Source organism: Cryptotermes secundus, unplaced genomic scaffold (genome assembly GCF_002891405.2).
Source record: "Cryptotermes secundus unplaced genomic scaffold, Csec_1.0 scaffold1647, whole genome shotgun sequence".
NCBI classification, from domain to species: domain Eukaryota; kingdom Metazoa; phylum Arthropoda; class Insecta; order Blattodea; family Kalotermitidae; genus Cryptotermes; species Cryptotermes secundus.
In genome coordinates, this window is record NW_019726261.1 from 806 (window position 1) to 17,164 (window position 16,359).

General features: G+C 39.4%; 1 protein-coding gene across 2 annotated transcripts; it reads left to right on the forward strand.

Moving 5' to 3' along the window:
* Positions 1-809: 809 nt before the first annotated feature.
* LOC111864156 (protein FAM210A) lies at positions 810-13,704 on the forward strand. Of its 2 annotated transcripts, none has more exons than XM_023851210.2 (4): positions 810-1,051; positions 1,547-1,880; positions 3,254-3,399; positions 11,959-13,704. In XM_023851210.2, the coding sequence occupies exons 1-4, from the start codon at positions 1,024-1,026 to the stop codon at positions 12,171-12,173; spliced, it is 723 nt and encodes a 240-aa protein (XP_023706978.1). In that variant the 5' UTR covers positions 810-1,023; the 3' UTR covers positions 12,174-13,704. The 2 variants fall into 2 exon arrangements, with proteins under 2 accessions (XP_023706978.1, XP_023706977.1); XM_023851209.2 differs by having other exon boundaries at positions 811-1,457.
* The last annotated feature ends 2,655 nt before the right edge of the window (positions 13,705-16,359 follow it).

Here is a 16,359-nt window from a genome sequence, read left to right on the forward strand (position 1 = left end):
TGATGCAGGAGGGAAGACAGTCTACTTACAAAGCTGGTGTCCAAAAATATTGTAGAAAGGCCCGCACATGGCCCCTTTCTTCTACGTGTTTTCAGTCTTATGTACCGCATTCTGAATCGTGTGATTTACGAGCGGCATCTCAATTTCGTCTTTTTCAATGCGAAAAGGGGCCATGGTGCATAGTTGAAATTGCGATGTTTTATAAGCGTAACGAATACAAGAGACCACTCGCCATCACTGACCTACTTCCTGCTAATACGAGACTGACTTTGCATGACTGCGCTTCGCGTGGAAAACAGAGTTAATTACGGACAAAGTGCATTCAGTGACATGCGACATTCAGTTAGATGATGCAGGAGGGAAGACAATCTACATATAAAGCTGGTGTCCAAAAATAATGTAAGTAGAACAGGAATTTCTATCTTAAAATTAGATTTTAAAACACTGTGCGCACGCGTGGACTGCGCATACCCATACGGTGTCTTTCGGCCACCTCGGCTTTACTTTAAAAGTCTCCATACGGTGTCCTTCGGCTCATAAAGGAACAAACGAATCACTGCAGCGGATTTCTAGGAATCCCCGCGGCAACTCAATCGAATTGTATCGCGTGGAGACTGGCATGCTCCGTTGCTTGGAAAATGAGTTTCTCAGTCTCTCCTCGAGTTGCGTAGCTGTTTCCTCAATGTGCTCTCATTTCCTAACATATGTTCAACTCTGACTGATAACACTTCTCGGAAATTGCGGTTGCGTTGCGGTTGCCAGTGTCCTTGGTGTGCGCCCGGCCTTTAGGTGCCGTACGTGATCCGTGGCTACTGTCTGTTCCCATATCCTTTGAGTTGACTTTGGTTTGCTTAGCACTAGCGATACTAGATTCAAATTTCTAAAAATGGTGTTGTCAGTTCACGTTGCATCAATACCTACTTTCCTTTCATGCCTAATTGTTTGGCTTTATTTTTCTGTCGCGGCATTAGACTCATCCCTTCCGCTCTGAAGGGCAGAGAAATATAACATAGAACGCGGCCGATGACTAAAAAACAGAAGAGCGACAAAAGTAAGTTTCGGTTGTGGTGAGTGTGAAGTTGGAAGTGCAGTGTAATTTGTCTGTAACTTGAAAGTTGAATAACCTAAGCAAAGTACAGATCTGTTAAAAGTAAGCCTCTATTTTAAGACAGTAGTGCGCGGTAGTGCGTCATATATACTGTGCAAGATGGTTCCCATACTTTAACGGCTTAATGGTACTGAGTGTTATGATGTAGGCATTTCTAGAGTTCGTCTTATCAAAGGAATTTAAATTAAGATGCTTAGCTCAATAGTTAAGTGTTCTCGTGGAACAAAATGCATTTCGCAGATGACTCGTTTTAGGCAATCAAGAAACTTCACGTCATTGTCTTGTGCGTCGCATGCGTTAATTAAATTTGTATCAGTAGACCAGTCGAACTGTGTGTATTCCGCCAGAGGTACGTTTATGGATGCGATTTCTTTATTGCAGTTATCATCACTTCATTCTGTATCCATGATTGCCAGTAACACGCTTGTTTCGTTACAGGTGCCTTAACAGCATACCAACAAAAATATAAGTGTCCACATACAGAATGTGTAAAATCATTTATGAACTTCACTAAATTTATAGTATTGTCACATCATGAACATCAGTCAGTATTTTTGTTCAGGACATCCTCATTTACTCGGAATATTGCCACAAATGGGAACAAACAGACTGAGAAGAGTAAGGTCGAGGAACCAAATACTGCAGAGGCTCAGAAGTTGTCATTATTGCAAAGGTTTAAACAAATGTATCGAGATTACTGGTATGTGTTAGTGCCTGTACATCTGATTACATCCCTTGGATGGTTTGCAGGATTCTACTATCTTGCAAAGAGGTATGAGATTAGTGAAGTAAAATACAGTAGGAAGGAGGAAACAAGTGAATTTAAGTGGATGGCTTACTTTCAGACATTATTGTCAATACATAATATTGTGTCAGTACTTGGTGCAGCAGTGTGGCAGAGATTTCATTGAGAAAATATACTTGCACTGCATAAATGCTCCCAGCACAACATTTGCTCTGTTGGTCTTCAGCTACCCATTGGACACTGGCTGCTCTCTGTTCCTTCTTTCAATGCCAACTGCTTAGGATGACATATTAATCCATATTACATAGTATACTGAGGATCACTTACTGATGCCAACAATGTACAAAAGAAGCTACGTGGATTTAGATTGAGAGAGGTTCGATTAGTTTAGTTTCATTTTTTTTATTTACTTTACATAACTTCTAGATATATTTAATTTAATGTAATTTCATAAAGTCATATACTAGACAGGAAAGACAAAGGTCACAGCCTGCAAAATGGGAGTTCATGATGAAAATTGTAGGTAAATATTACACAGCACAGTTCAGTACAAATAAACCAAAGAGGTGTGTACTTAAAATCTTGTACAATTTCTGATGTCCCCTATACATTGGTACGAACAGAAAATGCTGACATTGTTTTGAGGCCGTCAGCACCAAGTATGGGTATCTACTAGGGTGGTTTGCAGAACTGTGTAAAGGGGAAATGAATGACAAAAATTTAACAGTAAGTCCCATTTCCCCGTAGAAATGCAGGCCATTTTGAACCAATTAAATTAGAAGATACTCGAAATTGCCCAGGAATAATAACGATTTTAACTTGCACTTATTTCACCATAAAAATGTATGTGCTTCTGTGGTTTCTATGTCTGGTGCAACAATTTAGGTATAGGTGACGGGTTTTTAATATTTGATCTTATACGAGTATACCTCTGCATATTGACAAGTGATTTATTTTAATATTTAATTTTATATGGTTGCAAGATAAATCTAACTTGAAATATTCATTAAGCAAAACAGTAACTTTTACTAAATTAAGCCCTTTTGCAGTTTTTGTGTAGTTTTATGTGTATTTCCACAGATGATGGTCATTTAGTTGCAAATATATCATGGAACTGACTCCATCTGTAGAAATAAAGCTTGTGTGATGGTATACAGTGATCCATAGAAATGCCACTTGATTTCTTCGGCATCATTCGGCCTGCATGTCGCATTTGAGTGCTTCATCATAAACCTCTTCTATAGACCATTAAAAAAAATCAATTCATTAAAGAGGTGAAAAAAAAATAAAAATGCAAAGAAATATTTTTTTTATTTGAGTAGCAGATAAAAATATCAGATTGTGTAGCTCTTACAAAATGATGCAGTGATATATTTAATGCTTAATATGTTTCCTTACAGTGGAGTTGATGTTATTGCCTTGCTTGAGAGCATGAGTATCAGTGAGAAAGTCATCAATCCTCTCCGAGATTCAAGCGCTGGTTACATCGCTATAGCTTATGCTCTTTACAAGATTGCCACTCCAGTCCGTTACACTGTCACTTTAGGTATGTTATATCTGTTTTCAGGGCATGCGGTAGCATAGTTGGTTGAGACACTGTGCCACAAGCTGGAAGGTCACAGGTTCAATTCTTGATGAGATCAAATTTTTCAGTCGACATAATCTTTCCTTCCAGCCCTAGGGTTCATTCACTTTGTAAGAGAAACAAGTAACAGGAATCTTCCTGGGTATAAAGGGCAGCCTCATTGCCATATGTGAGTTGATCGTGATAGAAAATATGGGAACCTTGACATCTCACAACCCTATGGGCCTCCACATCCAGTTACTGGCTGTTGATAGTTTGAATGGACCAGTCTACTGCCTGAAGAATCTCTGGAACTGTTCTGAAGCAAATGCCATGAAGTGGTTCCTTCATCTAAGGAATCAAGTCGAAGTCACAGGGGCTTAAGTCTGGGGAGTATGGTGGATGGTACAGCACTTCCCAGGCCCATCAATCAAACAAATCAGCCGCAGCTTGCGCTGTATGCGGCTGAGCTTTGTCCTTCAAAATGATGGGTGGGTTCTGCAGAAAGTGTCACTGCTTCTTTCTCAAAGCTGGTCGCAGGTTGTGTTCCAAAAATGAACAGTAATACTGCGCATTGATGGTCCGCTGTCAGGGAACGATATGCGTTAGGATAACACCATCACAGTCGTACATGAGAATCACCATAACTTTCATATTGCTGGGGTTCTGACGAACTTTTGATTTTCTTGGTGATCTGTAATGATGCCATTCGTTCGGTTTGGCCCATGTCTCATCCAGCATAATCATATGGCATAAGAAAGCCTTTCCTTCGCGCTCCATGTGGTTACGAGCAGCGTCGTATGGTAGCCATTTCTGCATTTCTGTCAAATCATGTGGAACCCATTGTGATGCAGTTTTTCTCATGCCCAGGTGTTCCTTCAGAATGTGAAGCACTAATCCTGTCTCTTGGGCCAGCTCACGAATCGTATGACATCGTTCACTCACCAGTAACGCGGAAAGAGCATACACTTCTTCTTCACTGACACTAGGACGAGCTGGCCGACGCATGTCTGCCACATTTTGGCGTCCCTTGTTGAAGGCTTTTATGAAGAAATAATGTCAGGAAAGGTGGATGAATTAAGATACACTGTCCGTGTGTGGAACATAGTGCTTCCACGAGTCTTCCATTTATTAGAGAGCGGAAACGGATATAAAAAAAAACAATAAGCATAAATGTTGCCAACTTAGATGATGATATGATTACCAATCCAACATGACCTCCTAATCTCATCACAATCATAAGTCAACAATCAAGTAAAACATAATATAATTAACTATGCAATCAAATTCAACTTGCGACGAAAATGCTCAGTTTTTGGACCTGGCAGAGCTTTGGTCAACAAGTCTGCCATCAACTCTTCACTCTGAATATAATCAAGTTTCACTTTACTTTTCTTTATGGCTTCTCTGATAAAATGATGCTTTAACTCTATATGCTTAGTACGCTTACTGAATCGCCTATCCTTACTTAACATTTGGGCTGACTGATTATCATTAAAGATTACAGGTACTTTCTCTTCATCCATCAATTCTAGTACAAAGTTTGATAAGTAAATCCCTTCTTTAATACCTTCAACCAGTCCATTCAGTAAATTGTGTAAACGTACACACTCTTTAGCGGCATCATTCAGCCCCTTGTACTCAGCTTCAGTACTTGACAATGATAACGAATCTTGTTTCCTGCTTTCCCAAGAAATTACATTACCACCCAATTTGAAAACATATCCAGTATACGAGGTCTTGTCAAGAGGGTCATTACCATGAGCTGCATCAACATATCCACACAAATCTAACTTTGCTGTGGTATTCTTTTGGAACGTTAACTTAGTGTCAACAGTCCCTTTCAAGTATCGTAGTACTCTCTTGGCAGCTCGGACATGCACTTCTCCATAGCAAGTGTTAAAACGAGATAACAAACTTACAGCATGAATTATGTCAGGTCTGGTACAAACTCCGATGTACATGAGACATCCTACTAGACTCTGATACGGAAAACTAGTATCACATACACCCTTCTCCAATTGGGTCCCTGTAACTAGAGGAGTGCGCGCTGGTTTGCTGTCTTGCATGCTGAACTTATCTAGGACATTCCTAATATAGTTGCTCTGATCCAAAGTGATTACATTGTTCGATCTTTCAACTCTCATCCCTAGAATATTCTTAGCTGCACCAAGATTCTTCACTGGGAACTCATTACTTAGTGCCTTCCTAAGCTTCTGCATTTCTACAGTATTACTGTAAAAGACAAAGATGTCATCCACATAAATGGCTACTATCACAACACCTTTCTCACTGGACTTCGTATATACACAGGGTTCAAATTCACACTGTCTAAAGTCATATTTACACAGTTGAGAATGAAGTTGTTCATACCAAATTCGTGAAGATTGCTTAAGACCATACAATCCTGTTCTCAATTTGCATACTTTACCTTTTACATCCGTAGCATTTAGCCCATAAGGCGGAACCATATACACATTCTCCTTAAGAGGGCCATGCAGAAAGGCGGTTACAATGTCCCAGTGATCTATTTTCCAATCTAACTGAATAGCTAAAGAAAGCAAAAGTCTCAGTGTGGAGTACCTTACTACGGGAGAAAAGGTTTCTGTATAATTAAACCCATAAGTTTGTGTGAATCCTTTGGCTACTAATCGTGCCTTGTGTTTTGTAATTTTGCCTTCACTATCGTGTTTAATTTTAAACACCCACTTATTACCCACAGCCTTTTCTCCTGGAGGAAGGTTCACTAAGTCCCACGCTTTATTGCTTTTCAAAGCGTCAAGTTCTTCATTTATCGCTTCAATCCACTTGTCACTATCAGCACACTTCAAGGCTTGCTCAATGTCCTCAGGTTCCTGGTCACACTGCACTGCACTATACATGACATGATCAGGAAAAACTCTAGGTGTACGTTTACGTAATGGATACCTTCGGACTTGTGTGTCCTCACCAGCTTGGTCCTGACGGGATCCACCTTCTTCCACTAATGGGATGTCATGGTCCTCACTGTCTACGGTGGTAGTGCTTCTGCTGTCCTCAGAACCTGACTTATCTTGAACATTCGCCTCCTCCATATCATCTGGATCCTTTGAATGGAACTCACTAACTACGGGCAAAGGATCTGGGGTTGGCTTGCTGTCATCAACTAATTTACCTGGAAACCTATTCTCAAAGAAAACAACTGTTTTGGCAATTGTGAGATTACCCTTGTGGTCAGTGTCCAGCAATCTGTAGGCCTTGCTGCTCTCACTATATCCCACAAATATTTTCTTCTCACCCTTTGGATCCAGCTTCCTTCGCTTCTGTTTTGGGATGTGTGCATAAGCTTCACAGCCAAAAACCCTTAAATGGCTGAGACTTATCCTTTTCTGCCTCCAAAGTTCCTCAGGTATTTTTCCTGACACTGCCTTAGATGGACACCGGTTTCTTACATAGATTGCAGTGTTCACTGCTTCTGCCCAATATCGCTTGTGTAAACCAGCTCCTTCCAGTAAGGTTCTTGCGGTCTCGATTACAGTCCTGTTGGAGCGCTCTATTCTGCCATTTTGTTCAGGACAGAAAATGACTGTTCTTTCATGCTTTATTCCTCTCTCAGCTAGAAACTCATTCATCTGTTTATTACAGAACTCAGTTCCATTATCAGTACGAATGCACTTCAACTTCTCACCTGTTTCGATTTCTGCTCTCAGAGTGAATTCCTTGAAGTGTTTGAAGACGTCTGATTTTGTAGCGAGAAAATATCCAAACATTTTTCTCGAATAATCATCCTTCAAGAGTAGTACATACCTGGAACCACTGAATGATCTTTCTTCTAAAGGCCCACAGAGATCTGCATGAACCAATTCCAGTCTCTTACTTGATCTTGACTCACTCAATGGGAAAGGCTGTCTTGCCAGTTTGCCAGTTACACATGGGATACAATCCAACTTGTTCTCAGAATCAGGAAAATTCACTCCACAATCAATTTTTCTTAACTTCAACATATCAGCTGCATTAAGATGGACCAGACGTTGGTGCCATAAAGCTGGACTCTGTATGTTCGCCCTGTTTGCTTTAGGTTGGCTAATAGCATAGCACTTCAATTTGTCCTCAACTTCTAGTTCATAAATTCCACCCACGTCCTTGGCTGTACCAACTATTGTTCCTGTGACTCGACATCCTTTGCTGTTAAATATCTGACACCCTTTATCTGCAGAGAAAAACATACAGTATCCCTTTTTCACAGTGTTGCTCACAGACAAAAGATTTGCCGTGGCATCGGGCACATACAACACATTAGACAGCTCACGAGCATCGTCGGATCCTTTCAACATTATTGGTACATTACCTTTACCCTTTGATTCCATCACCTGATTATTTGCGACGGTGATTGTTATACTAGGAGTTTCCTGTGTGAACTCTGTCATGCACTTCTTGTCAGGGCTTACATGATTACTGCAGCAGCTGTCAATGTACCATTTTCCTACAATGGGTCTCTCACCTGCCATTGACATCATAGCACCATTCTTTGTCTTGAGTTTGCCCTTCTCTTTCCCAGTACCCCATTTTAAACCTTTCGATGGGCACTCCGAAGCTTTGTGACCGGTCTCATGACATTTGTAACACTTGAATTGGAATTTCTTCTCTCCTCCTTCTTTGTCTGCTCTATCTTCATGAGTCGAAGATTTGTGTTGTCTGAACTGTTGCCTTTTCTTGCCTTGTGTATACATGGCAATCTCTTCTTGATTCGGCTGCTCAGAAGTATTTCTTAAGTCATCTATCGCCAGCAGTTTTCCAACTAGTTCATCCACAGTCATTGGCTCTTTGAGGTTAAAAAGGCTCATTAGAAATGGCTCATAACTCACAGGCAGTCCACCGAGAAGTATCCATATTTTCCAGTCGTCACTTACTTTGACGTCGACATCCTCTAACTGATGTGATAAGTTCAAGACTTTAGTCACATAGTCATCCATCGACAAACACGTTTCTAACTTACAGTTCCAAAGACTCTGTTGTAGCCATAATTTCCTACCCCAGCCTTTATCTTCGTAGGCTTTCAGCTTCGTCCACGCTTGCTTTGCGGTAGTAGCTGTGCGGACTTTGGCAAAACAAATCGGTTCTAGCAGCATGCAGATGGAAGTACGAGCACGTCGATCCTTATCTGTTGTCACAGTTTCACCTACCTCAGTTCCGCTTGTTGTAACTGCACTCCATAGATTCCTGTGTTCTAGATAATTTTGTACTTGAAACTTCCAGTCCTGGTAGTTCACGACTCCCTTCAGCTTTTGGATCCCGGCAAGCAATGCACTTGCTCCTGCTTCGTCATTCAACATCGTTGGCAGTGTCCTCACAACACATAGGCAATAAGAAGTACGACCCACCAGCAGATTACAACTCTTTCTATTATACACACTCACAGTTCAAAACGTCCTGGGTCCATAACCTGATGAAATAATGTCAGGAAAGGTGGATGAATTAAGATACACTGTCCGTGTGTGGAACATAGTGCTTCCACGAGTCTTCCATTTATTAGAGAGCGGAAACGGATATATAAAAAAAACAATAAGCATAAATGTTGCCAACTTATGATGGTATGATTACCAATCCAACATTTTACCCACCTTGCCACTGTTCTGTAAGGCAATACAGATTCCCCGCAAGCCTCTTGAAGACCTTGATGACACTGTCGTGCTGTACGGCCTCTGGCACATTCAATCTTTATCCATCTCTGTTGTTCCTGTTTCGAAAACATCGTGACAACACTACATTAGACCGCCAGCTAACATGAGGCTCTGTTCTTCTCATCACTGCGCATGCATGTGATGTGGGAAGGGAGAGTCCATTTTGGTCTGAGGTAAGGTAGGTATGTAACGAATGTGTGGTATAAGCAACATTATTTGGTTCCGTTGCATGGTGTCTCTACAGCAGTGTTGCCACTATTAAAGTTCCAACCCTTGTATATACATATATCTTTTCATTATTAGTAGGGAATACCTTACAGTATGGTTACTGCTCATTGTCTCCTACCTCACAGAGGTTAATTTAGTATTTACAGTTTTTCTTGACAAATGTCGGTAGCTTACTACCAAGCTTACAACAAACATATTTCTAATATTTGGACAATTTTCATACATCTGGTGGTGTTATTAATGTCATTTATATTACATTTATATTGGTCTAATATGGAGTGTGCATAAACAAACATTTTGCAAGGAGTTTGATGGGACCTAATGGAGTTTCAAGTATATCATACACACTATACTACAAAGTTGTTCCATTGTTTGGATTGTATTATAAAAACAAAAAGGTGTTTTATTCCAATATCTTCATGTGATTATAAGGATATAAAACCAAGTAATAAAAGTCAGACATCTTGGGTAGGGGGAGCAGATATTGTTTGAGCTGACATGAGGAACTGGATTATAGTGGGCTTTCACATGTTCTGTGAGAACTCAGGTTATAATTTGTCAGATTTGAGGTGCTCACAGTGGTGACTGAAGAGTACTATCTGCCAAGATGTAACAGTGTGTAGTGCAGTAAAAGTCAACTGATGTTTTAAAATAACATATAGCCTCAATTTTCAGGGTTGAAGAGTAAACACACACAATATTTCAATTGCACAACAACCCACCGTAGTCATTTTAACTTTATAATTTTGTGTAAGAGTTTATAAATTAAGCCAGCACAAGTGTTGGCCAATATCCAGTATAATAAATTACAGCAGTTTCTTTAGGATTTGAGGTTGCCACAATGGTGGATATAAATAATTTTCCTGGGGAGTAAAGTGTGGCCGGTGCATAGGGCTAACAACCTTACCACCATCTTTTGAGCCAATTGTCTTGGTAGTGTGGGACCCTCAACATCTGCCTACCCTATGGGCCTTCATGGCCTGTTACAGGGATAGCTTTACTTTTTTATTTTTACAGTGGTGGTTATGATGAGTTCTGTCTCCTGGGATATAATGCTGTGTAACCCATTGAAAGTTGGCTAATGTTCCTTCAAAATATCGGTTGACTTTTAAAGGACCACGTGATATTATATCCTAGAAGGTAGAGCTCTTCAGTATCAGTTCTGTTAGAAGGAATTTAATGTAGCTTGACAATGACCAGTATGGTCAAAACATGTCGCTAAAATAAAATACTGTGTATACTTAATCACAATTGTGTACAACGGTTGTGTGGATGATATATGTACATACGAGGAAGGTAACATTATCATTGGGCTTAATTAAGCACCACACTATGAAGATGTATGGAGGAGTGGAAGTATTGGTCCACTGTTCCTAACCTTGGCACTAGATGGGAGTTATCAGCTTCATGGCCCTGCTGCTTTACTCTCAGGGAAACAGCCCTTTCAATACCCATTGTGTGGGCCCCAGAACTGGTCTGGATGACGTGGAGGAGAAAAATGTTACCCCTATTGGGACCCAAACTCAGACCCCTCAGCTGTCCAGCACATAGCCAGTAACTATACCAACTGTGCTGTCTCAGTTCACTCCTTTCAAACATATACCAGGCTAATACCTCAAAGATCAATTACAACACAAAACTTCACGATACAGCATTGAATGGCACTAGTGTTACTCCCACCCCATAAGTTCACAGGGTTGCCATGTTGGTATCATAATGTTCCGTTTTATGTAAATTCACTGACTGATTAAAATGTTAAGAGGAGGGTGGAGGCAGATGGAGACATGGGCTTTATAGTAACACAAACTTGTATTTTCTTAGTGAATAAGAAGGCAGACTACAAGTTAGATGCAATGTAGATAAAGCTGGTTCATACTACAATGTAGTGACAGGCTTTGTATAAAGGACTCTACAGAACAGACACCAATACCTATTTTCTGAAAGTGCGTAATTTCTTTGTCTACTTTCTTAATTTTGTAAGAAGAGGCAAATGATTAACATGATCATGTGTCTGCTTATAATAATTTTTGAACCAGTTGGTGGCTTTCTGTAAAACTTTATATGTTTTAAGTCCCTAATATTAGTAATATCAGCATGGTAGTAATATGACTTTCTGGGGTGGTCACAGTATAGCATCGTGAGGTGTTGTGGTAACATCTACAGTACTTTTTTTTTAAGGTGGTAAGACATCTGCATGGGCATGTACTGCATTCGCTCGCTTGGAAACTGGGATTGTGGGTTCAAATCCCACTCGGGGAATGGATGTTTAGTTTGTGTACAGGTAGAGGCCTTGCGATGAGCTGATCACCCGCCCAAAGAGTCCTGCCAAATGTGTGAGATCTAGAAAGACCGAAGTGAACGGAGAAGTTCATGGAGGTAGGCCTAGGCCCACTGGGGCTGTAGTGCCAAGGAAAAAAAGACATCTGCGTGAAATCTGTCATTAAATTGTATAATTAGTATCTTATAATTCTTCCTAGTCTCATCATAAAGATTTCAATATTGAAGGAATCATAACTTCTCAGAACTACTGAAGTAACTAAAATAACCAGAAAAAAGGAAAATGTAAAAAGAAAATACCCTTATGATGATTCTTGACCACTGTCACAAGTCCGTAGCATCAGGATATTACTGTTGAACGTGATTGTCTGTACAGGTGGCACTACAATATCAATCAATTATCTAAAGAAGTGGGGCTACATCAAACCAATTCCTCCTCGTGAGAAGCTGAAGGAAATGTACCAAGAGAAAAAGGCTACTCTGATACGTGAGACAGCAGAAGAGCTCAAACTGCAGCAGGAGAAGCTTAAGAAAACAAGTGAAAATATGATTAGAGGATATAGGGAACGTGCTGGAAAACCTGAGAAATGAGAATTGCAGTATAGTCTTTGTTACTGTACTGTTTAACATGGAGGTTTTAGGTCTTACAGGCTGCTGTCTGGCATGAATGCTGAAGACGACAATGTAGTTTACCCTACCTACACAATAAAGTCTTTTCTGAAACAGTGCTGTTAACATTTTCCTGGAATTATTGGATGTATGAGGTGTCTTGTGCTGTAATGTTAATATTGAACCCCTTTTATGTTCACCAAATACATTCTGACTGGTTCTCTCATGATCATTAAAATGTTTACAAATTCACAGTTTGAGTGCTGTATTTCAGTAGTCATAAAATCACTACAAGAGATGTAACAAGCATAAAATTCTGTTCTTTTACAAATATTTCTATATGGGGCACTTGGGAACTTGACCTTGAAGTTCAACATAAGTCCACATGATATATGTAGTTGTTTTGAACGTTAAGACTACAGACAATAACAAAGATTCCAGTTCCTTATTACTCAATTTGCAGTAAATGTGTCAGGGACTTTTCACTGAATGAAACTGGAATAGGTACGGAATGTTACCTAGATCCTATGTCATGTGTGTTGTAGAGATATGGGATTGTCTTGTGGGAGTGTAGGGGAAAATTCTCTCATATTTCTTACACTAGCCATCTAAAATTCACACACTTCATACTGTAAACTCATATAACAATCCTAGCTATATAATACTTCATCTGCTTTTTCTCCTTTTCAGTCACTGTATTTCCTCATGCTGCTTTTATAAACAGAATCAGAATTACAGTATAGTCGGCAAAAGAATATTTAGGTCAGTATTTTTATAATGGAATATAAACAATAGAAGTCGATGGTGCCGAGGGAAGTCATATATTAAGACTAAAGGCTCCCAACCACCAAATACGTAGAGTAGAGGGTTCTGCATGACTAGGCTCAAGAATTTTGGCTCTTACAAATGACTTAATTTTGAAGTAGAAACTGCTTTTCTATGAAAGAACATTTTAAACTGATATGTGAGAAACCGTAACCACTTTGGAGCCTATGTCAGTTGTGAGAATTCCAAGCTGATGGGCATTCAGAGTGAAGCTGCTACCTGGTTGTCTTATGGGAATTTTTGGGTTTCAGTTCATGTTATTTTTATAAAAATGATCTGGGAGGGCTGCTTAGCTAGCTTATGTAAACTCAAAAGCAGAACAGACTGACAACACTGACACTGACAGATTTTACCCTGTGAGAAGGGAGTTGTTAGTTGCAAGTGCTTCCATGTTTGTTTCGAGAAGTTTGTATTTTCATAAAATATTAATACCCCAACTACCTTATCAGTTCACAAAGAATAGAAATATTACTGCATTTCTGACTTTTAATAATATACAAAGTAACATGGATATACTTATTTCATGTATTAACTTTTATGATAATGCTAAAATTCTTTATCCTGGGAATAGTCTAATGTTGTAACCAGATTCAGTTCAATTTCCTGATTAATAAATGTGTCATTTTATATTATAAACAATGGAGCATGAGCCTGTAGCTGATGAAATATAGTTCTTTGTATACTTGTACCAGAAAAATGTATTCATTACTTCCATCTCTCTGCATCTCTGCAGTGCTTCCATTTGTCTTCCTACCGGAAAAAAAAAACCCTTAACAAAACCCTGGTCTTCACCGGTAGGCAGGTAACCTGGTTAAGTGAAAAAAAAGTTACTCATAGTCATGAAGACAGCCAGTATTTCCTTTTGTAGCATTGTGGACTATTCTTGTTATAAAAGTAGTATCACCTATTTGACATAATATATTTCCATCTACAATGCAACTTACTATTGTCCCCTTTCCTTCTCACAGTGGTTTGGCCATACATGGCTATCATCAGGTGTGTCTAATTCACTAAAATTGTTGCACTGTATGGAATGTCCAACTTCTTATATCACATGTGAATGCAATTCTCTTGAGGCTTAAAATAAACGGACATTAATTTAAATCAATAAAATCTAGTTAAAATTTTTGATATCTTGCTTGGGGGTGTCATCCATTCATCCAAACGACATGGTTTGAGGTCTCTTGTTTGGCTTTGTGTGCGCAGCAGCATGGGTATTTGTATGTTATTATGTAGTTCCCAAGTATGTTGGTGTAGTTATCATCTGCAATATGTAAAGAACATATTACTATTATTATTCATTTTGCTATATTTTGTGTTTTTCTGCATTAGTTTATTGTTCTCTGTATGTAGACCTTATGAGTGTTCAGCATACTTAATCCCACATTTATGGTGTAAGTGGAGGTGTGTGTGCTGCTATGTTGTGCAAAACTTGTGTAATGTATCAGAAAGTTCCTGGATTAGGTAAAAAAAAGAAATGCTGGCTGCTTCCACCTTCAAAATAGTCTCCTTGGGAATGTATACAGTGATTCCATTATTTTTCCCATGCTTCAGAAGAATCATGGAAGTCATTTTCCTTAATGCTGTAGAATATCACTTGCTATTTATTCCCTTTGGGTGTCAGACACTGTTTCAAGACGTCCCGTCAGTTTCATTTTCAGTTTGAGAAACAAAGCAAAATCACAGAGGGCTAAGTCTGGCAAGTAGGGAGGATGGGAAACTTGTTGTTGGTCACAAACTCTGTGGTGTTCAGGGACATGCTGGGTGGGCACATTGCCGTGATAGAGCCAGTTGTGGTTGTGCCAAATTTTCTGTTAAGGCTGATTTCGCACCGGACCCGTCTGAGCTAGTCACATCCAGTCGCGTTGGACTCCTGTTGACTCATCTGACTGGCTTCACATAGCAACACAAGAAAATGTCGTAATCTCTTTCACACTGCACGCGTGTTGCCAGTCTTCGTGCGTCTCGCTTATAAGTCACACGGGCTTTAATCAGTTTCATTTGTAACATATTGTTGTAATATGGATGTCTAGAAACTGATAATTCTAGTGAGAAGTAGACGTGAAATATATGACACAAAGGACCCAAATCATCGAAATAAAGACTACATTTCTAGTGTTTGGAGAAGCATAGCAGAAGAATTACAAACAAAACATTTTCTTTCGCCTTCTTTCCCTCCTCCTCTGCAATCTTCTAAGTATAATAAACGCAATCATTTCCATGTCCATCTGGCCAGGAGAAAGAATGATCACTGACTGACAAAGACGTATTCAGTATGAAACCTAATGGCTGGACTGGACTCATTCAGTGTGAAGGGAGCCTGAGATCTCCTGGCAAACTCCATAACTGATCCCAATGGTGTCTGCAAGCTCATGGATTGTTCGGCGACAGTCTTCATGGATGAGTTTTCAAATTTTTTCAATATTTTCTGTTGTTTTGCTGGTGCTTGGTCACCCTGAACATTCATCATCAACTGACACTCAGCCAGCCTTGAAACATTAATGCCATTCAAAAACCGCTGTCCGGTTTCAAGAATGTTCTTCATAAGCCTCACGAAGCATTTCAAGGGTTTCAGTAGTGGATTTACCGAGCGTCAAGCAAAACTTAAAGGAAACACGTTGCTCAGTTTTGCTATCCGTCACAGACAAAACGAAACACGAAGTCAAAAAAGCACTCATATAAAGACAATGCATGTGCACAGTGCAGTGTTACATGGCAAGACTGATGCAATAGGCTTGCGGAAGTATGACCTTGGCCTCCCCTCCCATCTTCTTTTACCAGGCAGTTACAACAATAACAGTCAATCATCACAGTAGGTAGTATGGGCATGCCATACATTTGTCATTTCTTACAACATGTTTTATTCTTATTGTAGAGACCAGATATCCTAATATCAATTTCAAAAGCATCACATACAAGACACAACAGTTCTCCCAAATACAACATAAACATTTCCAATTAATATCAAATCTCAATACTTGTGTAAAACTCGTGTAATATCTCAAATGTGGGTTTATGTGTAATTCATATGTACATTATCTTTACTGATTTTATAAATGTGATACCTTTCCAAGGTACTCAAATGTTTTCCCTTCCCGTTATAACGTCCATGATATCTGCTATAGTTCAGTATATGGTTTGAATATCCAGGGTTACAGTTATTGCTTCTGATGTCATGAATATTATATCTGACATTAAATGTTTCAATATCACATATATAAAATCAATAAATGCCCAAAAAAGTCTCACAATAGAAATGAAAAGGAAGTATATAAAAAAAAATTCTTACTTCAGGTTACCAGAATGCTTTTCTAATATTGTGTGTGAAATATATCAGCAACTT

What these genes read in the sequence shown, in the direction of transcription:
- LOC111864156 (XM_023851209.2), top strand. Translation starts at nt 1,298, where the DNA reads ATGCTTAGCTCAATAGTTAAGTGTTCTCGTGGAACAAAATGCATTTCG. An exon ending in TTCTACTATCTTGCAAAGAG is followed by an intron (nt 1,881 to 3,253) that starts GTATGAGATTAG and finishes GTTTCCTTACAG; the next exon opens with TGGAGTTGATGTTATTGCCT. An exon ending in CCGTTACACTGTCACTTTAG is followed by an intron (nt 3,400 to 11,958) that starts GTATGTTATATC and finishes TTGTCTGTACAG; the next exon opens with GTGGCACTACAATATCAATC.